The 23,605-nt window shown below is 42.2% G+C and overlaps 1 protein-coding gene across 1 annotated transcript in view; it reads left to right on the top strand.

Annotated features, from left to right (window-relative positions):
- PDZRN4 (PDZ domain containing ring finger 4) overlaps positions 1-23,605 on the top strand; it is a gene marked incomplete at its 5' end in the record, with an annotated part of 346,998 nt that overhangs the window by 308,454 nt on the left and 14,939 nt on the right. The window contains 3 exon segments of the mRNA XM_084749464.1: positions 11,905-12,003; positions 14,855-14,917; positions 21,223-21,324. Coding sequence (XP_084605590.1) covers positions 11,905-12,003; positions 14,855-14,917; positions 21,223-21,324 — 264 coding nt within the window.

Below are 23,605 nucleotides of genomic sequence, written 5' to 3'. Positions count from 1 at the left end.
AAAAAAAGCTTTTTCCCCCTAACTGGAAATCGCAAAGGTGTGCTGCTATAACTCGAGCTAGGAACTACAGCTTTGCCCCTGCACTTTTGGTCTTCTCATGTCTTTTGGTTTTATCTTCCCATTTTGGAGCCTCTCTCCAGATTCTACATATTGTGGCAGTATTAAGCTTGAGCTGCTCCCGACCTAGATTTTTTTCAAGTTCAAGTGCAAAAGGAAAGACAGCTCTTTTATTCTGCATCAGTGAAAGGCATGCACCTGTGTTGGATGAGCTCGAATGAGACCCTTGAAAGGGCACTAATACTGTGTATGAACATCTGGGCTGTGGGTCCATTCTTCAGGCTGGAAATTGGCCCTAAACATGTGCATAGACAGTGAAAGGAACTGTAATTCTGCTAAGAAAAAAAAAAAAACCTCAGCATCTCATTTCCAAAAAGACAGGAAGGAGCACTGGACAGTCCACGAACAACTACTGCACACACTCTCGCTCATTTCAAATTTAAAAAGGCAACACTTTCACAAGCATTTTAGCATAGTGTTTGATTTGTATAAACTCTTTAAAGCCAGGGCAGGATATGAGTGTTTAGAAAGTGTGTGGGGGAGGAAAAAGGACGGATGCAACATGAATAAAGAAAGATACTGTTTACAGAGTCAGGCCTAGAGGAGTTAGGCGAGTGGAGGCTTATCTTTGAAGGAGTTCGTGGGACCCCGGATCTTTCCTGCCACTCCTTTCTTTCAGACAGCTATGAGGTAAATAGCCTTTGCCAACAACTCCAACCAGAATACGCTATGCAGCCAAAGACCCAGAAGAAAAGATGTCAAATAATTATGGATTTAAAACTCCAAAATCCTGAGCCAAATTAACCTTCATTTTTAAAAGTTGACTATCCCAGGTATTTGTCATGATGTTAGAATATTTTCTAATACCTGGGGGGGGGGGGGAGAGAATTTGGGTTACTTATCATACTACGGTTGGCTGTCTTATACACATCATCTAGCTATTGTCCTGTCTTTTCATTTCATTTACGTATGACCCCTCACTGACCTCAACTTTAAACTCTTCATTTACAACCCACTAACTGTTTAAAGTCCCTCTGACAGGGAGCGTTGTTCCATATCTCTGTGCCTTTGCATGATCGATATGCCTCCTTTTGAAAAAAATTCGGTCTTCCTAATTCCAAGACATTCAGCTGGGTTCTTCTAGCAACCCCAATCTCAAGGTGACCAGTGCTTCTTTGGGAGTTCTTTTTCTGCCCTATACAATGAGAAAAATTCTCTCTCTCTCTCTCTCTCTCTCTCTCTCTCTCTCTCTCTCTCTCTCTCTCTCTCTCTCTCTCCCTCTCTCTCTCTCTCTCATGTGCGTGTGTGTGCACTCATGTCCAATGAACTGGTTTTATAAGGAAAGAGGGAGTAATGACAAGAATAAAAGAATAATTTCATGATGGAAACCCTAGACCTGGTTTACAGGACAGAAGTGGAAGCATTTGCCTCTGATAGGGTTGGGCTCTTTCGTCAACAGAAGAGCAGCAGTAGGAGTGGATATGATTCTTGTAGACAAACACAGTGACCGAAGAGAGATGAAGAAGGAGTTTTCATCTTGTGGCTTCCTCGTCTTTCATGGAACATGGACAAAGCTGACTAGTAATCACGAGGAGAGAAAAGGCGCCACAGCAGGGCTGCAGGAAAAGGGGTATGAAATAACAGCCTAGGAGACTGGAAAGATGGAGTGTGCCTCAAAATAACATAACAGTCTGAGATGAGATATCAACTAATGGGGGGAAGTTTATATTGGAACTTTGAGACAAGGAAGAAAAACCACAACAGCTTTTAAGAAAGCAGGAGAGAAATCGCCTTAGCCACTCACCAACTTTGGAACAGGGAGGAAGGCAAATATCTCCACCCAACTGAGGAACTAGGGTCAAACTATAGCCTCTGGGAGATAGAGACTTGGTTTTCTTTAAGAGTATAGTCTCTGGTAATTGGACTAGACTCCAGTGGAAGACCACACGTCCAAAGCCACATATACATATACATATATAAACATATGTGTGTGTATTGCACATATATATGTGCAACACAAATTGGACATGACAGGTTTAAAGGGAAGGAGACACAAAGATAGGTGAGTTTGGAAGGGAGGGTGGGTCTGGAAGAAGTTGAGGAAGAGGTATAGATAACCAACACACCTTGGGCAAAATTCTCAAAGAACAAATTTAAAACTGGGAAATAAAAAAAGAGAGTGGAAAAGCAAGTCGGACACAGAAGCTGCAGTGGTTTTCAAGCAGCCCCACCGATATGTGAGGAACGGATTTCCACTGAGCCTCCCTGGCCACTGAGGTGTGTGTTCTCATGCAGGGCTGCTCAGCTTCTCAGACAGGAATACAATGAAGCAAACAGGTGGACGTAACAGCAATGGCTTTGTTCTACATGAACAAAAGCAGTATAGATTTTTATGAAACATCATTTGGCCTATATGTGGATTGAAAGCAATATAAATACACAGGTAAAAGTATGAGAGAATTATTCACAGAGGAAAGTATAAATGTCATAGACAAAGTGAATGTTTAGTCTGAGAATAAAGGAGCCAAAGGAAGAATCTGAGAGCATTTGAGCTCCCCAGAGAATGGAATGTTTAAAATTGTTACTTTGAAATGAAAGCACATGTACTGATTGCCTAGACTAAAAGATGGATGAATTGTATTTTATACTTGCATGAAATGTCCATACAAAACCCAGTGCCATACCCAATGAATATGTGCTAATAAAAAATATTACTTAAAAAAATGTAAACACTAGAAAAATAAATAACCCAACCAACAAGTGAAGAGATAAACAGAGCAGACAATTCGCAAGTACACAAGAAATACAAGAAAAAAAAATGTTCACCACTCTCAGCCATTGGGAAATGCAAAACTATCCTGAGATTCCATATTACATCAGTCAGAATGACTGTCACCAAGGAAAAAATATCAAATGTTGGCAAGCATATAGGGAAAGCAGAAACTTTATACACTATTGGTGGGAATGTAAATATTATAGTCACTATGGAAATCCATATGGCAATTCTTTCAATACCTAAGAATAGAACTACGTATAATCTAGCTATACTTCTACCAGGCACGTATCCAAAGGATTCTAAGTCATTATACTAAGAGCCAAGTCATGTGATGAGACTAAGTGCCATCCAGATGAGTGAATAAGGACCACTGGTGAATACACTCCACTAAGAAGGATGAGATCATGTCTTTAAAAACAAAAGGATTTGAGCTAGAGAACATCATCATAAGTGAGAAAAGCCAGACTCATGAGGATAAACACCATATATTATCTCTCATGTATGGAGTTGAACAGCAACACACAAAGAGATATGAAAGAAGAAATGAAGTGAATAGTAATAGCAGACCAGGCAGGCCAATGTAGGCAATAGGGGTATAAATATGATAAATACCTTACATGTATTTCAAACTATATATCTAACATGAGTACCATATATACATGTATGAAATATTGTATCCATACATTATAAACATACATGTTATGAAGCCTTTTGTCACATACAGTTAACAAGTGCTAATAAAACAACGTTTAGAGTGACATTAGCAAATATTGCCTGTACATTGTGTTGGTATTTTAAGTTGTTTTGATGGAAAACTCCCAAGAACTAATCATCACCAATGACTGCGAAAGTTGGCAATGTCATCACAAAGATAACCAGAAATCATTTCCAGCTCCTCTCAGCGATCGAGACCCAACTCTGAAACCATGGGTCCCTAGATTCTTTATTTTATTTTATTAATTTATTCATATTACATCTCAATGGTTATCCCCTCCCTTGTATCCTCCCATTCCTCCCTCCCTCCCATTTTTCCCTTACTCTCCTCCCCTATGACTGTGACTGAGGGGGACCTCCTCCCCCTGTATATGCTCATAGGGTATCAAGTCTCTTCTTGGTAGCCTGCGGTCCCTAGACTCTTAAATGATTACCTACCAGTAGTGACAGTTTCCTCGAAAGACCGAGAAAACACGATCTGTCACACACAGATTTGCCCACGATGAGGAGCAGACAACTTGGGTCTATTTTTCTCAAGGATTTCATAAAGCCTGTACTCATATAGTAAATCGAGGAATAATCCCAATGGAAAACAAATTGTTGCTAAGGGGCCAGAAGTGAGGAAGTTGGCAAGAAAACTTGGCTGTCTGCCTTACCTCCTACACTTACGTGCTGAAAAAAATGAGATTTAGTTGGTGCTGCATAATTTGTTCTATATGCAATGATGCCATCACTGGGATTTGTGCATTCCAAAGGTTTTGTTGTTTATATTCTTGGAAGTGTGGTGTGGACTTCCATTGCCTTGAAAGTAGTGGGATTAAAGTAGTGAAGGGCTTTCTTTCTCTGCAGGGGTTAAATTTTCCTCAACTTCATATGATTTTTTAAAATAGCTTTCCAGGCATTTTCTTAGCTATTATCAATATTACAACACTGAGTGAAGACAGTGATGTGAAAGGCTCTCCTTTCCCTGACTGTCTCCTTTGAGATGTCCTGTCTGGCCTAGGATGTTCTTTCAGCTTGACTAATGCTAACTCTTCATTTTTTTCACTCAGTGCTTGGAGGCCACTGTGCTTAGAGAGCCCTACCTACAGTACAGACGTTTGATTGTTGTTTTCTTTACAAATTCTTGGTCCCTCCCTAGACTCAATCATAAAAGATAATTTTTTCACGATGCTCTAATACAACTTATTAGCATATAGGCAGATCCGCCTCTAGGGACCTTCAACCTCTGACACCATCACCTGCTGCAGCCAGGTGCCCACCAGATAAAAATGACCTGCTGTCTGTCTGTCTGTCTGTCTGTCTGTCTCTTCTCCCCCACCCCCGCTCTCTCCCCCCTCTCCACTCTTCTCCTTTTCCCACAACAGATCTGTTGTGTGGCATCATTATCATTATTATAACACAATTGCTTTCTGTAAAAATTCTCATGCTTTTGAAATAAATATATTCTTATTCTGACATAATAATTTTGAGTATTTCTGGAGTTGAATGTGATACTTAAACCATGTATATGATTTGTGATGATTGGGTCAATTTAATTAAATCCATTGCCTCCAACACTGGTCATTTCATTATTTTGCAAACATTCAAAATCCTTCCTACTGGCTACTTTGGACTAGTCAATATTCCTGTCAAGGACAGGTATTCAAGACACCATGGGAAATCTTCCTCCCAGGCCAGGGCTGCACCTTGGTGTCTGTGAGCCATTCACTCTTTCTCTCTCCCCTACCCTTACAGGATCTGGGAAACACTCCTCTACTTTTCGCTTCTATGGGATCCATTTTTTTATTCTCATATAAATAATGAGATAAAACAAACTCGATATTTGTTTTAGTGAGGGCCAGTTCACCTAACATGATGGCCTCCACCCACATTGCTGCAATGCTGCAAATGGCATAGAATGTTGGTTTCACAGCTGAGCCGGATTCCATGCTGAATATAAGCAACACCTTTTGGTTCATTCATTTGTTCCTGGACCCTGGTTGTTTGCATACATTGGTGATTGTGATTAGTGCTGCAATTAGCATGAGATGCAGGTGCCTCTGTGACTCATGGATTCCTCTTCCTTTGTATATTGACTGCGTGGTGGGGTAGCTGGGTCATATGGGGCATAGAGAGCCCTCCATACTGATTTCCAAATGCCTGTAGTAGCTTGCATTTCCAACACTGTGTTATCTTTCTCCTTTACCCATGCTCTCACCTTCTCTATTTAATGAAAATATAGTGGCTCTAACTAAGTGGAAAGATATCTCATTATTAAAAGGCTCACTCTTGTCCTAAGGCTAGGATGTTTTACAGAAAGCTCTTCTGACTCCAATCTTTTTTTTTTAATTTTAAAAATTTTATCAATTTATTCAGATTACAACTCAATTGTTATCCCATCACTTGTATCCTCCCATTGCTCCCTCCTTCCCGCTTTCACCCTACTCCCCTCCGCTAGGTCAAAGACCAAGAGGGACCTCCTCCTCCACTATATGGTCATAGGCTATCAAGTCTCATCTTGGTAGCCTGCTTATTCTTTCTTTGAGTGCCATCAGGCCTCCCCACCAAGGGGAAGCTGACTCCAGTCTTTTTTCACTCTCCTTCCATATACAACCTAATTCTCACAGGAATGGATGTCATGGTTTAGAATAAACTTTATCCATTCCCAGCGCACAGCATTTTTGAAGGGTGCTCTTATGGCAAAGTGAATGTGGCTATGCTGGGTATGCAAGGCACCCATTTGCTGTCACAATGATGTATATGAAGTTAGCACTGCTGTCACCATCAGTGCAGGAGGCCTGAAGTTCACACACACCCATGAATTGTCTCTGTGGAGAAGCCAGTAGGCTTTCATTTTTCTGTTTTTCAACTGGATTCCTGGTAACGAAGAGTTGGGCATGAAGATGCAGGATGCAGGATGCATTGCTGGAGGCAGTTCTTCAGAAACTAGCTTGGGACTTAGAGAAGAGTGCTGGATGGAGCTTCTGTTGGAGCCTCATCTCACACTGTCTGCATATCTACCCTGGATTCAAACCAACATGCTATTGACAGCTGCTCATAAGTGACTTCATCATAGAACTACATGAACCTCCACTATAAAGTGTGGGCTTCCATAAACCAGTGTGAATGGTGCAGCTACCCACAGGAAGCAGTGCAGGCCCACACTGGCGCTGGGTTCCCTGCCTTGTGAGTTGCGAGATCGAAGTCATTGTACTTGAACCTTCTTCAGTGCTTGAAGTTTTACCATGGAAGTTCAGTCCTTGAGTTAAAGCTGTGTGTGGCTGATGAGTCAGCTCAGTATGGAAAGGGATTACCATACAAACTCTAAAACCTGATTGTGGAGCTCAGCCTTCATGTAAACAAAAGCATACTGACACCTACCTGTAATCCCAGGGCTGAGGAGACCAAGACAGAAGCATTCCTGGGGCCTACACCCCAGCCACTCTTGCCAGTCAGCAAACTCCTGGCTCAGTTTTAGAGGGCCCGTCTTCAAGAAAAGGTAGTCATCTGCAAGCCTGAATACCCAAGCTCATCCCCTGAAACTGTATGGTAGGAGAGAACAGACTCCTACAAGTTGTACTCAGACCTATACACACACATTAAATCAAAAAATATATATATATAAACTACTTTTTAATGGTAGAGGGTGAATGAGGAACAGACTAGCATTCGCTCTTGGCTTCCAAACACCTGTGCACACACAGGAAGCCATGTTTTCTGCCTGCAGTGATATGCACTAACCCCTGTTGAATCACATTTTACATGATATTTTGAAAGTTATTTTATTATATTATGCATATGTATGCATATGAGCATTTGCCTATTTGTATGACTGCCCATGGAGTTCTAGGAGAAAGTGCCAAAGCCCCCTGGATCTTACTGTAGATGATTGTAAGCCACCAAGAGGGTGCTAGGAATCAAACAGGAGTTATCTGGAAAAGAAGCTGGCATCCTTAACCATCCTCAAGCCCCACAGTTCCTTTAGTGAATGTGTTAAAGAAAACTCCAGAGACACCAAAACCTTATGATGTTGCATTAAGGAATGAAACATAGCATTATTTCCTGGATTAATCTGACCAAGAATGAGCCCAAGTCTGAATTTCCTCTCCTCTCCTCTCCTCTCCTCACATCTTCCATCTGTCTGTAGATCACGGCTACTGGCCTATCTATGTGTCATCTATTGTATGCGTCCCTCTGGTATCCGGCTGACCCTGCTTCTGTCTCTGGCCTTTCTCTGTACTTACTGAACAGCACAGAAAACACGGCATAGGGAGGGAATGAGGAGTTCACTCCAGAGATCTTTTAACAGTTTTACAAAGAAAGAGGTAACTCTCCTGACCCAGAATAGTAAACAACACTGCGCATGTGTCATCAAGCAATATCCGTGACGTTTGCAACAGTTGTGGTAGATACTTGTTTTTTGAGGTTGCTTTAAAGCACTGGCTGCCTCCAGCAAATAATTACCAAAACACACAGACATGCACCTATGCATTGTTCTAGGTCAGAGGCATGGGAGAGAATATAACTTGAGATCACAGCTGGGCATTAGCTTAGGTTGTAAAAGCTGATTGCATAAGCAGTCCAAGGCACAGTAAGGTTGGATGGTACACGGTTCCCTCAAAGGAAGGTTAGCTTTAAACAGCCTGGGCAGCAGGTTAAGTACATATTCTTAAATTATTTCGTGGGGTATTAGGCACTTCGCTGTAAGCTCTGCAAATGTTCAATCTTTTGGAAGTCAAAAGGAATTTTTTCCTAAACTTGTACTATCATGGCACATTTTACACGAATTACAACAATGAGTCTTTTGAAGGGGGTTCATTTATCAGTTTTATTTCTCAAGTACACTTGCAAGGGAGCAGAAACTCACAGCAAATAAATGATTTTGATGGTGGGCGGTTAAATGGGAAGCCTAAAACACCCACGCAGAAAGTCCACTGCAGGCATCCGGACAAAGAGAGTGAGGGCTATCTCAGAAAGTGAACTGGAAATCTAGACTAGGTAGACAGACAACCTTTAATATCCTCTTCGCAGGTTCAACAGTAACAATATTGAAAAAAAATTGTTTTTTACCTCAAGGTCTTCAGTGTTTATTTCCTTTGAATTCCTAGGTAGCCTCTTTGATGTTTGGGGTGGTATTGGGGCCATATGCATAGCTCCTGTGGCCCTGCTGTTGGTAGATCATTCAGTCTCACTGCACAGCACTCTGATATGGCCCTCCTGGACAGACCCCAAAGTGAACAGAAAACTGAAAATTCTGAGCAGCCACCGAGATGTACACCTGTATGCAAATGCCTTCCCCAGCATGAGACACCTTTCCTTCGCTTTGAGGAGACAGTAGAAGTCCTTATAGAGGGCCTTTGATGGCCTTGATGTCAGAGCTCCAAAGACAGCTTTCTGCAGTGTGTACAGATTTCCTCAGAGGCCTCTTTGGGACAGTAGGCATCTTTGCTCACCGTACTGTTGCTCCTGTCTACAGGCATAGTAGAGAATCATTAATAGTGACAGAGGTTGGCTATCTCCCATGGGGTGGGTTTCAAGTTGGGCCAGTCATTAGTTTGCCATTCCCTTAATATCTGTTCCATCTTTATCCCTACACTTTTTGTAGGCAGGCCAGACTTTTGGGTTGAAGGTTTTATGGGTAGGTTGATGTCCCCCTCCCTCCACCAGAAGTCCCACATGACTACAGGAGGAGGCTACCTCAGGTTCCTTAACCTCTACTGCTAGGAGTCTCAGCTAGAGTCACCTCCATAGTCTCCAGGGGGCGTACCCTGTCCCAGAAATGCTCCTCCACCAATTTCTGTTCTCTCCCCCAGTGCTCTCCATACCCCTAACCCCGGCTCTCCCCACACCTGATCCTCACACACATTACTCTCCCCACCCATCTCCAACCCAGATCCCTCCCTCAATCTACTTCAGATATTGATTATATTTCCTCTTCTGAGTGAGATTCAAGCATCCCCATTCGGACCAGTGGTGCAATGGATAAATCATCTAACTACGGATCAGAAGATCATTTCTTTCTTTTTTTCTTTCTTTCTTTCTTTCTTTCTTTATTTATTTATTTATTGTTTTGTTTTTCTTGACACCGTGTCTAACCAGATAGCTCTGGCTCTCCTGGAACTCACGATGTAGAATAGGCTGACCTCGAACTTAGAGATCTGCCTGCCTCTGCCTGAGTGCTGGGATTAAAGATGTGCACCATCAGGCCCAGTTGCATGTATATTTTCAAGCTGACTGTTTGGCACTGAACGACCAATTTGTATGCTCTTTCCTGGGAAGGACCATCTCTCCTGTTCCCAGCTGCCTTACTGCTTTGTGTAGAGTGAGGCCTCATGGGCTCTTCCTCATTCAGTTTGGCATGTTCATTGGCGTTCTCCTCTAGCTTGCTTTTCGTAGCTTACAGAGCCTCTGCACACTTACACCCTGCGGTTTTCAATTTGCATGAATTTGCAGCACTTGTCTCAGGGTAGAGGACTAAATTTTGTTTTATTTGCTGTTGGCTATGAAATTATTGGTCATTGGACTTTATGATAATAAATGTCCTCGTTAAGGATTTATCCGTAGTTTACAGCACATCATTTAAACAAATGGTTATTACTCGGTGACAAGGACGTCTCTGATATACTAAACCGAAGGGAGGGGTTTTCTCCAAATCTTTCAGAATGCTGTTGAAAGCACCCTCTTGTTTGCAGCCAAGTGGACTTTTCTGTATTTAGCACCAGTATTTCAATTCTTGGGTAGCTAAGCTGGGACTTGCTCTCTTAGTTTATTCCATAGCAAACCCCTGAAAATTGGGTGACTTACAAAGTACAGATGTGTTGGGCATAGTGGCGCATGCCTTTATTCCCAGCATTCGGGAAGCAGAGGCAGGTGGGTTGCTGTAAGTTCAAGGCCAGCCTGGCCTACAAAGTGAGTCCAGGACAGCCAAGGCTAACACAGAGAAACCCTGTCTTGGAAAAACAAAAAACAAAGTACAGACACCTCTCTGACTTCCGGAGCTAGGATGTTCAATATCGAAGCAGAAGCAGTCTGGTGTCTCACCGGGCTCACTTTCTCTCCGAGGATGCCATCTCTCTGTGACCTGCATGCCTCAGGGAAATTGTGCTATCTACCTGTTTTATGGGCGCCCCATTCATGGCCTTGCCACTCATAACCTAATGACCTTTCTAAGGTCCCACCTCGTAATCAGACAAGTGCCTTGAGGGTTAGCATTGCAACATTCAGTTTGTGAAAAATAGACATATATTATATTATTCAGTCTCATAATGTTTTTATTCACACATACACATGCACACGTTTCCCATCAAAAAGGAAAGACTTCTTAACTATGGGCTGGCTTTTGCAAAAATCTACGCAGACAAAGAAAGATTGGGAGAGAATAGTGATATTTTTCTTGGCCATGGCGGAGCCTATGACTAGACTCCTGCTTCTAGCAATGGAGACCAGGCGCTGACTGAACTGAGAAGGACACAGCTCCACAGGACTGAACTCGGGAGCCTTCCTTGCTTTAGGCTTCCCTCCCAATTACACTCTTCTCTCTCCTCTGATTATTTAGTGATAGGTCTTACACTCTCCACAAGAGGAACGAGTTTCCCAAGCTTATAGCTGCAATTTTGTGTCCCAACACTTGGAATTGTGTGATTTATCCTAGTCTGTGTCAGAAAGTGGCACAAGCCCATTTCATTAGATGGAACTGGAATTTATTGTTATTTTACTGAACATAAATCAGGAAATGGACTCAGTACACATGACCTGGGGCTGGCACCCCCAGCCCCTTAGTGGTGCGTGTCAGGGAATGTATTTTCTTGTCCCTTCACTGCTGCATTCTGAATCACTGCCTTTGCCCCATGTGGTGGTCAATGTCTCTCCCTTCAGCTGGATGAACCCACTGCTTTCCAAGGGTGAGGGTTTCCACAGAAAAATAGAAAACTTTGACTTGACCTACACAAACCCTTGCTTCTCAACACACTATACAAAACACAAAGGAAGAGCTGACAGAAAAACTCAGTATAGTGCTTCTTTATTCAAATTTATGTCATTTCATTATACGACAGATGAAAATACAGTAACAGCGTTTGTGAAGCTTATTCTCTGACTTCTTTGACATTCTCAAGTACTTTATAATTCCAGCTTAATAGTCCGTGCAGTTTGGTGTGCAAATTCATGCGATTCCGTATATTTCCAATTTTGAAATGAAAACTTGAAATGCCAACTATACAACAAATCACGATGAACAAATATTTCAATGATCTTTGGTTACAAAAGTTAATTTGACATGTTAGACAGTAATGTTTGAAACTTTTCACAGTAGCCAGAATTACATCTTTGGGTTTCCATTCTGAGGTTAATGTCTCAATATGCTGCCATCCCCTCAGGAGGTCGAGCTGTGCCGCGTTAGCAGTCAAGAGAAGCTAGGCCTGACGGTCTGCTACCGAACCGACGATGAAGAAGACACAGGCATTTATGTGAGCGAGGTGAGATGCTGTGGAGAGGCCGGGAAGGGGGGGGCGGGTAGAAAGGAGGGGTGACTTGACAGGGCTCAGGAGGGGAAAAGCCTCTTTCCAAGGCCTGAATGCGGAGAACTGGCTGCCTTCCAATTCTTGCCACTTTCAATTAGGGAAGCAAATTATGCTGCCCAAGTAATGCAATTATCATCAGCTTGTTTAGAGTGGAGGCTTTCCCTGCAGAGTCCCAGCAAGGAAAAGTGTGAAAGTGGTAACATTGTCTAAATTTGAATAAATTCCCATAAGAGAGCAGCAGGCTGAGCTTTGCCCTGGTCTCCAAACATTTGTCCTTCCGTTCCATTGCATCTTTTATACTCTGCTAAAAACAGTATTGGCTAATTATTTTAAACTAGCAGGCATGATAATCACCTCTTTTACTCTGGGGGGGGGATAGATTTAAATACCCAAGAAGTACATCTGCCCATTTCTTTTATTCAACCACAAGATCATTCTCAAAAGGCAAAGAACGACATCCGAGTCGCCATTTTAGTGTTAGCTTGAAAGACTATCAAGCAAAATATACTACAGCAGATTTCAGGAAAGGTAGATCATTTCAGAAAAAAAAGTAAAAAAAAAAAAAAAGGTATATGTCTTTTTAAATTATAAATATTATGTATTTATTTATTCTCTCACACGATGCATCCCAACTGCAGCCCCCACCCCTCCCAGTTTCTCACCAACCTCTCCTCTTTTCTAGATCTCCTGCTCCTCCATTTTCCTTCAGAAAAGAGCAGGCCTCCCAGGGATACCAACCAAATATGGCATAACAAGATGCAAAGAGTCTAGACACAAACCCTCAAATCAAGGCTGGAGGAGGCAACCCAGTAGGAAGAAAAGGGTCCCAAGAGAGGCCAAAGAATCAAGGACACCTCCCCACTTTCACTGTAAAGAAGGCCAAAACCACCTCAAGCTATACAACAACAGCATGCATGCAGAGGACACATACATATGTGGTCATACATAAAGATGTGCACATTACAGAGCTTAGGTCCTGCAGCTATGTCTACAAGGGTTAGGCAAACTAGATGGTAATGTTCTCTTGGGGTCTGAGCTTTCATGGCTACCGTGAAAAGAATTGATACCCTATGAGCATATACAGAGGGAGGAAATCCCCCTCAGGAACAGTCATAGGGGAGGGGAGTAAGGGGAAAATGGGAGGGAGGGAAGAATGGGAGGATACAAGGGATGGGATAACCATTGAGATGTAACAAGAATAAATTAATAAAAAAAATTTAAAAAAAAACAGTAGCTGAGAAGAAACGCAGTACAGTAGTGTTCTACAGAGTGGCTTAGAATGTGCAAGAGACCCGCTACTCACACACTTGGAGAGCAACACAACTCTTACTATACAGAATGGTAGTTTTCTTTATCGCTCTACTCTGAAAATATAGAATAGTATAGTTCTTTCTCGTTTTGCTGGCTTCATCCCACATGGAAAATCCTCCAGAGAGTGTTTCGTTTGGATACTTCTTTAAGAGGAAGCCTCTCGCTAAGGGATGGAAGAGTAAAGAAATTCTTCCTGAAACCTTTTCTGTAATGTATACAGAAACAGGCAGCTTTCCAGATGGTTTGATTAAAGGAGTTTGTTTGGTTTTGGAGACAGGGTTTCTCTGTGTAGCCTTGGCTATCCTGGACTCGCTTTGTAGACCAGGCTGGCCTTGAACTCACAGCGATCCGCCTGCCTCTGCCTCCCAAGTGCTGGGATTAAAGGCGTGTGCCACCACGCCCGGTGCTGATTTAAGTTTTAAGGACAAAGTTTGAACATGATGGGTGGCTCTTAAAAGAGGGCACAATTCATTAATAATAATATCCTCTTCATGCTGGTAAGTCTCTGTTTGGTATTTAAATCTGTCGGACTTCAAACTTTGCTTATCAGAGGTGATAAAGAGGCCACAGGAACCAAACACGTGCAGCTGGAAAGAGTTGGCCTTGTAATGCCTACATGTGATCATAGGGCCTTTTGCTTGATTCACCATCTTACTCTCCATTTTTACATGGGTCCTAGCAAGGAGATGACATGTAATGTTGGAACTGAATGGGTTGACTTCATGCAGTACTTGAAATAACTGAGAGAAGATGCTTCGATGCAACAAACCTGTATAAGTGATTTGCAACTATCACAGGAACTAAACGGTTAAAATCACCTTCAGCAAACTGAAAGCCATCACTCAAGTTAGACCTGTTAAAAAATTGGAACATTCTTAGCAGAGCTTTAAATCCCTGTTTGTTTTAACGATGCAAAGCTGATAATATTAGCACCATAGGTAAAGTGGCACCAAGTAACAGTATGAACAGATAGATTTCTTTCATCCTTGAACAATACAGGTTTAAAATCTCTTTAAATATAACATACTTGTGAGACTGAAATGAGATATCTATCAGATTTCCTAAGAGATCTCCAGTAGTATTTACAGATCACATTACATGCCATCAATTCTCTGGGTCCAGAAAAGTTCTGTTGTTAACATGATCATAGTGTCCTGCCAGATAAGGACTGTGACAACTGGGCTTCAGAAGTTACTGAGATGATGTGAAAAATGAAGGCAGAAATAGAGGTAAAAATGGGTAGAAAATGGCCTGTAAGTGAAGCTACACCCCAGTCCGTTTTATTACTGTTAACTCTAACGTGGTTCATTTACAGCCTTAGAAATAGAGATTTTCACCAGGTAAAACATGGCGTTCACCCTGTCATGAATAAATAGAGAATTTTTTGAGCCAATATAGTCTAAAACTACAATATCTTAATATGTCTTAAAACTACATTGGAAGCTCTTAGAAGGCTAGTGTGTGGCCCTGAAGATGTATGCCCTCTCTATTACAGGTTGACCCAAATAGCATTGCTGCCAAGGATGGCCGGATTCGAGAAGGGGATCGTATTTTACAAGTATGTAATGTATTTATTTCTTCATGTTTCTCACGGGCTGCCCGAGAGCTCTCGTTTCCTCTTGTTTCCTGTAAAGTGTTAGAGGGGAAAGAGCTTGTCATCGCTTTTGCGTATTATCATCTATACAACAAAAAGCTACCGCTTTGAACGCTTTCAAAGTAAAGGTGGTGCCAATTCTCAAGAGTTGTTAGGTGATAATTACTGAGATACAGTTCCTGGGATGAGGTGCTTTTGACTTCCAGGCCCACTGCTGCTTTGGGAGCACTAGTTTCCTTCCTCCATTTTAAGCCCAAGTTTCCTTATCTTGAGTCATAACCTGCTCTCGTTGCGAAGGTTACATCAGCTGTGTGTGGCGTGCTTAGTACAGTGGTGACAAATGAGTGATAAACAGTAGCTGCTACTCCTCAGTGGTATGATGATTGTCTTTTTTCAGAATAAACCACGTGATGGTGGAGCCATGTGTTCCCTTACTATACAAAAGTCTAGAAGTCCAAAACAGCTGTAGCCCATGACTAACAAGTGAGCTGCCAAGGCCAGATGGAAGAGTTACGATTTCTTCTCCATAGAGAACCATAAAAACATAAAGACATTTACACTTCAGTTGAATGAGAAACTGTGAGCAAATCGTAGGGAGGTACAAGGCTGGAAAGAGAGCTCCAAGGCCTGATGGGGGTTAACAGGAAGCTACAGGCTCTGCTTTACGCCTGCCTAGCTCATGAGGTCCCTTCTGGGTCCTTGCCTTAAAGAGTGACTTAGAAGAATCTATGAACAGTCTAATTCTAGATCAACCTCCAAGTGAGACAGCTGAGTTGACTTCTTGGCCACAACTGTGAAACAGGGCTAGCATGGTAAATTGAAGGAGAGCACACCTAAAACTTGTCAGACCTTCTAGATGCAGTAACAGATCCAGAGCTCCCATGTCTCCTAGCTCTGTGTGGAACCTGCCAGAAATGCTTCTTCAGACTCTTTGCTACAACCCTGAGCTTCAGAAATAGAACAAGATGCCCTTGGCGAACCCTGCCCTTCTTACTGCAAAGACAGCAGCCCACACAGATGAGCACAGAACAGCATGGCTTAATGAAGGGGCTCCTAGCCTACTTGGTGTCTCACCCTGCCAGCACCCAGGGCCACCTTGCTAACCTCCATCAGGCCCACAGCCCTTCTTTTCCTTAGTTTGACACAACAGAGCCTTTCCACCCATGACCCTCTACAAAGGTTAGGGGAGAGTAAAAGGCAAGCGTTAACGATGACTTAGGGTTCAAGCAGTTTCCAGAAAACCTCAAGACTATGCAACACAGTCAGACTTATGAGCGGTGGCCTGTGGTTAAGCAAATGGAACTGTACCCATTTTTGGGTATATCAGGAGAATAAAATGTCTGTCTGGCAATCTAGATGTGGCCTTTTTGGAGACACATGCTCCACATATTCACACACACACACACACACACACACACACACGACCAAGTCAATGAATGAAACAGACATTCAGGACAGATGTATAAAATCTGCAGAGAAGCTTCATTAGAAAACCTACTTAAGTTAGTATTTAATATAGATAGTGGAAGGTTGGAATATTCTGTTTTTTACATAAAATGAAATGAAATATTGTGTCTTCACTTTATTGATATCTCCAATACACTGAAATGGTATGACTTCTTGGCTTTCAGCAGTCACTATGTGCTAACACACAGTAAGCTGTTCAGTGCCCGAGAAGCTTGGAAGGTTTTGTGCCCTCAGAGTAGCCACCCTATTCAACCATATTTTTGATGTATTAAATCTGTCCGTTGTCATTGTCCTTGTCGCTTCCCTGTCAGCTCTCCCTTCCTCTTCTAACCATGTGTTCTCTCCACACCATAGCTCCTATTATACCATCGTTTGGCTTCCTTCCAATTCTCCAGCTAACCACTCTCCCACGGGCAAACACAGCTTTCACACTTACATTTAAAACAGATTACATCCTTAGTTCTGTGGCTAACTGGGTAGAAATGGGGTGCATGTGTTTCCATGAGACTGAGTGTTTTGAAGCTTCTAAGTTCTTAGCTATTTTCTATGCGGATTTACTTGCAAAGAAAAAATGCCTATGGAATAATAAAGAATTCCTTAATGGAATTAGTTCATTGAGAAAACAATGGCAGGGTTGATAAATGCTGTTTTCTGCCAGGTTACTTTATATTCTGTGACAAATACTGCAAACTTAATGAATACATACGCACATCACATTAAAAAGCCCGGAATTCAATTTCGTCTCACACACATAGGAAACAAAGTGTCTTAAGGGTGATGGGGAAATTATATTAAATAAAACTGTGACAAAAATTGTACCCACAGACAAATAGCTCCCATCTGTCTGATGGGGTGATTATGCGATTCCTTGTAATGAACAATTAATGACTACTTTCCCAGGGAGAGGGCATTGGGACAAACAGAGGAATCACTTCTTATCCATAGGTTTCCTGGTTGGCTTTTATTTGAATGAACCTCTCTAGAGCAACCATGTCTTTAATTGTCTATTTATGACGAGCTAAGCTGAGTGTGTTTGTGGGCCTGCCCTCATGGCGGAGCTAATATTGTCTTCATCCAGCAAACTACGGACTTCTCAAATGACTTCCTGACAGCACACACACACACACACACACACACACACACACACACACACACACACACACACACTATACACTCACTCCCAGATGGTGGACATAGCAAAGGGACTATATCTAATAAGAAAAACCACGAGTCAACTTCTCAAGAATAAGTCCAGTTCTCGTCTGTCCCCCCCCCCCAGTGGCCTGGTTGCCTTTGCCCACTATGGCACTGACAATAACTTAGATCCACTTTGTCCCAGGAATTTACCTAAAAATATTGTAGAGCTGAAAAGGAAGGCATGTCAGAGTCGGTCGGCGAGGGATAATTGTCACACAAGTAGCCAGCTCCTGAGAGGAGAAAGTACTATATGCCATTGTCTCCTTAGAGCAAAAAGCACAGAAGAGTCCCTGTAGCAGCCGGATATGCTGGCCAAAAGTGCCAGCCGTGTGCCTGCAGAGTCTTCCTGTGACAGCCCCACCGGAAGACACGGGCACTCGGTGTGCGCCCTCTGAATTCTCTGCACCACCTATGAAATGCTATGCAGCGTGTCTTCCTGTCTGTTGACTTTCTCTCCTTGAAGAGCAGTTTTTCCTGATTCTTTTCTAGCCCCGGCTATTCCTTTCCTCTCTTTGTTATTAAACACATATGAAACGCAGCTCCCTTCTTTTTGCCCAAGATACTTAGGTTTTTCCTGAGAAATCTCATAGGCAGTTGCATGTCAACATCTCAGAGGCTCATTCGTCTCAGGTGCAATACTTATCGAAGCCTAAATATTGCTGTACCGAAGCAGAAAAAAAAATTATGTCGTGCCATTTATATATAGACTTTCTGGCGTGCTCTTCCACACACTCCCTCTCCTAGAAGATCAAGCTCTAAAGTGAGATTTTTGATTAATTTATCTCACCCAGAATAAAGACAATACCTACTTCCCACCCCCCCACCACTGCCTCCGCCCCAACAATACCTGTTTTGAAATGAATATTTGCATATGCTTATGCACCGAAAATACAAGGTCAACATCCATTATCTACAATGATTAACCTCATTTAGAACAAAACCTACATATTGTTTTCCTCGGGGCATTCATCCCTTCCTTCTTAAGCCAAAAGTCCTTCAGGAAGCTTAGGGGACAGAACTGGCCGTGCGTCTCCCTTCCTTCAACGCTTTAAGTCTTCCCGGTGTTCTTCAGCAGAGCAAGCTGCTTTCCCACCGGCAGCCCTGTAGCCACAAGCCTTCATTTCAGGAACAAAGGCAGCTGGAGGTTGAAAGCCCTATCTGATTCTCCTCCTCAGATCTTTCATTCTTTGAGAGGACTTTTTTTTTTTTCTGAAATACATGGCCGCATTTCTTGCTTTATAGTATCCAACTAAAATCCTGAGTACATGACACTGAAATCTACCAACCAGTTGGGTAAAATGGCCCTTCTTTTGAAAAAGAAAACAGCGAACAATATTTTAATAGCAAAATTTTTATGGTGGATTCATTTCATGCCGTGCATGATCCTGAAGGGTAAGTGGTTTCCTCGGGAAACGCTTTGTGTTAACTGGCAATCTTAGAAGTCCAAATTCAGACCACTATGAGTTTACCAAAAAGAAAGCCAAGGGACTGAGAAGCAAACACGTCACCATGTTGGCGGCTTCCTAAGAGTTAGGAGTACACCTAAAATAAATATCCGTGTAGATAAAATGAGATATAATACTACAGACTTAACTGTTTTTAGATATCACCATTTTCTTTACTTAGCAGGTTAGATAGAATTTGCCTTCACAGTGGATTAAAAGTATAAATAGTATAAATAGATAATGCGACATGCGCATCCATAGGTGCGTATGCTGATAGTACGTCAGGAACATAGTTAAGCTCTTTACCATTACCCTCCGACACAGCAATGTGAGCATCTGTTCTATGTCAGCAAACATGATAGCAACACTAGGACAGTAGAGCTGAAGGGTGGAGTTACAGCAGACAAAAGTGGGTGGAGAAAGGGAAAGCACACATATCTTTGAGTGAAAATTACAGGGGAAAGTAATGAGTATTAAATCTCAAGAAAAAAAAAAGGCACATCAGAAATCACAGAACATTTACCATCAAATAACACCCAGAATGAGACAGATGAGTCTGACAGGTGGACAGATGGGTTGCAGATAAACTAAGAAGTGCCACGAGATGTCCAAACGTCATCATCAAAGGAAGTAAAAGCCATAGTTTTTTTTTTTAACTGTAGTCCTAGTTAGACAAGGCTTTTTTGAGAATTGGGAACAAGAAATTCACATGAAACGGATGAGCATTGGGGCGTCTTCTATCCACAGACAAGCAAGAAATGAAGGTGGTACCTGTTACAGCCATAGCACAAGATACCTGTGGGTTGTGTGGTTTTCCTCGCTTGTTATTTGCTGTCCTAATTATCTATAATAAGAGTTCAAGGGATAAGACTTATTTGTTGTCTTCCAAAGTGAGCCTTTTAGGCTAATTTTGTTGGTTGGTTGGTTTTTGGTTTGTTGTTTTTGGGGTGTTTTTGTTTTTGTTTGGCTTGTTGTTTGTTTGTTTGTTGTTTGATTATCCTGTTTGTCCTTGTGGATCAGCCAGAATCCTAGAGACCCACAAGTGAAAACTCAAAATGAAAATATGAAATCACTGCAGAGAAAAAAAATTGGCTAGCATGAACATATCTTTTCTCTGTTTAACTTACATAATTAGTATTCATCTAGGCAGAATTTCTTCTATGTTTGGAACTTCCACATATTTCGATAAGACGCTAACGATAGAAAAATATTGTCTCTATGGATTTGAGAAATCAGTAAAACAAAATGATTTCTACCGTCCAAAGGAAAATATGTTAAATTAAAACTGAATACATCTGAATGTGAAAATGTAGTTAAGGGAGCTTACTCTGGTTTTAGAACCTAGGAAAGTCCGGGTGCTGTAGGATGCTCCCAATTCCTCAACCCCCCCCCCAACTCCAACCCTGCCTCCCAATCCAAAGCTCACTGAAGGTTTTTTTTTTCTTTTCCTCGTTTTGTAAAGTCAATTTTACTTGATGTCAATCTTTAGAACTTTTCAACTAAAAATATTTGCATGTGTTTTGTTGAAAGAGGAAATGGGTGTTGCTCAGGAGGAGTCAAGTGCTGGAAAAGAGTCCGAAAGAGCTGTTGTTCTTCTCCCTTCGAATTAGACTCATTTGGGAGATAGATACCCAGAGTCATGTTCGGACAACTGAGTCAGACCCTCATACAAATATGAAGTGATTAACTGAGCCCAGGTCAGCAGCGGTCTGGGAGAGCAGCCTGCTCAGAGGCAGTCGCAGCTCTCTAATTGGCTCCCGGGAGCGTGCAGGATGACGGATTTCAGTTGTGGAACTGCTGGCCGCTTCCCCCAGCACTATTATCCCAGAGTGACACTTCCATTACTCTGAGCGGAGAAAGATGAACGTCACCTGTCAGGGGCTGGTTAATTGTGTTGCTGGATGTATGTTGCCAGGGCGCAGGTTGGACATTTATGAACATAACTGCTTCCTGTGGTGTCCGCCATCCTTCAGGGATCGATATGGCTCTTACAGCACGCGTGTAATTGAGTGAAGGCACTTTCCACGGAGGGGTGAAGATGAGCCCATTGTGGGAGCTTCATTGTCCATACATTCACCATAAATGAGCTGATGTTTGCCATTTATTGTGTGCAGCATTGTGGAAATAGAAACTAATGTGCCACTTTCATTTGTTCTCCAGATAAACGGGGAAGACATCCAGAACCGAGAAGAGGCTGTGGCTCTGCTGTCTAGCGAGGAGTGCAAGAGAATTGTGCTGCTGGTCGCCAGGCCCGACATGCAGGTCCGAGCTGAGAGCAGGGTGTTGAGACTGGACTTTCTAGTCACCGAGTTCATGAATGGATGTGTATGCTAGGCGGCATCAGATCACATTTATGGGTGTCTGTATAAGCACGGATACAAAACACTGAAAAGGCTGATCTTCAACTGCCTAGCCTTACCCCCCAAAAACCTGCTAAAGACTCCCCAGGGAGGTGGCTAAACATCCAATTTTAGGGGAACCTTTTAAGCACACAAAACAGAACTCACTCTCTGTTTTGGTAGTCATTTAAATGAATTGACAAATGAGAAATAGTTGACTGCAGATCATTTTAAATTCTGCGTAGACCCTTCTTCCTTTAGGCTTCCATCTAAAATACATAATTGGCATATTAAGGCATCACGAAGGATTCTCTAATGAGAAAAATATTAGCATACATACATAGCTATCATCTTAAATCTTCCTAAAATAACTTTACCAAATGAAATATCTGTGGTGTATTTCCGTGGAGGACATGAGTTCTTTTCCATAATTAATGTGACATAAGCATCTATCTGCTCCCCCCCCCAAAAAAAAATGATGCTTGAAAAGGAATACTTTTATATCTTGGCAGAGGAAGATGTCATCAGAGTAAAGGAGAGGTGATGAAGGGACAAAGGTACTTAACTGGCATCTCCTTTCATACCCTCTTCCTGTCCCATTGAATGCAAAAAGGACAGTACGCAGCCACCATCCTGTCCACATGTCAGCACTGTGAGGGAAGTAAGTTATGTCACCATTTGTCTCTTAGGTTATTGATCTGATATTTTTCAGACTCAGTAACTACATTCTGTCTATAAATCACACTGAGCAAGTGTATTTCAGTGTCAGGCTGGGTCCTGACTTGAATATAGTGGTTATAAAGGATCGCTCTCTCCACATATATTTCCTTTATGCCCTTGACCATTTGAAATGGTTCCCACAAAGCCTGCTGTAGCCTGGAGCAGAGTAAAGCTACACACCTGAGGTCTTAGCAGTGGGAAAACGAGCCCTTCCCACAGCCTGGAGTGGCCTTCTTGCCAAGAGAGAATGTTTAAAATACATTGGAAATTGTACCAATTACCTAGAAGGTTCTTGAACCAATTATCTCAAGGATCCCATTTCCTTTCTTCCTTTTTTTTTTTTTTTTGAAAAGTAAAATAAAATAAAAGGGGTATATATCAGTGAAGTTCATGGTGAGCTGAAATGAATTGAATAGCCATCCTTGGTGTCGAATAAAGGTATGTTGGAAGTCAATTTACTGTCCTTCATGTAGCTGCTGGGGAAAGTCATGAATTTAGAAGCATTTCCAGTGTGGTCATAATGGACGGTAGAAAGGACAGATATTAGTGGCTTAAGACTGGTCCCTGGTATCATTTGTCGGATACGTCTGCCTGGCAGAGCGGGACTATCAGGCTCACGCTCCCGAACTTTGCCCCAAAGCGTCAATGTTGGAGGGGGGAATCATCAAATCAGATTCTTTCTACCTTTGGCGACAGTCTCTGATGCCACAGAACACCATGCCACCTGCTCAAACCAGAATTTGCCTTCACCTTTGGTCCTGAAAAACAAAAGGCACCGTACAACTAGAAAAGAAACAGTTGCTTTGAAATTTTGATTTCCAATGAAATCATCTAAGAAAATTCATCTTCGCACCACACTTTAAAAATAGAATTTACACGGTACATGCTATAGCTGAAAAAAAAAAAAAAGATAACAAATCCTGTTTTTTTTTTTTTCCATCTGCCATCTCTGTCTGTCAAATTCAGTACCTCTTGTTGCATTGCGTGCATGTGTATTTTATGCAAGGAGAATGAGGAAGCTTTTGGTGTGCTTTTCCTAACATGTTTAAAAATGTTTCAAGTGCTCTCCAGATTCTTGGAAATGATCTATGTGCTTGCTGGGGGCAGTATTGTGCATCTGTGCAATATTTTTAAATAACTCATTTCCTTCATTCCCTGTCACCTTTCTTTCATTTCCTGCCCATTTTCTTTCTCAGACCATTAAAGATATTGCTTTTCTATCCTATTCCCCTCGGGAGCTGGGGGCAGAGAGGGCTCTCAGAGAAACTTGGAGCCAGGTTACTCTGTCCTTCTCTGCAGTGCTGTGGATGACCTACTTTGTGCAGACACAGCGTTCTGTAAAGGTGATCCTTCCATCCTTGCAGCTCAGCTCATGGAGTGCATGGGCTGCAGGGGAGTCAGAGCTGCAGAGGTACAGCCAGGGGGAAGGGGGAGCAAGGAGAAGCCCTCCACTCCTACTGTGCTATGTGCCCTAGCCTACAGAT

Source organism: Acomys minous (genome assembly GCF_964271855.1).
Source record: "Acomys minous genome assembly, chromosome: 12".
Taxonomy (NCBI): Eukaryota; Metazoa; Chordata; class Mammalia; order Rodentia; family Muridae; genus Acomys; species Acomys minous.
The sequence above is the reverse complement of the archived record's forward strand: the minus strand, read 5'-3'. Positions and strand labels throughout refer to the sequence as shown.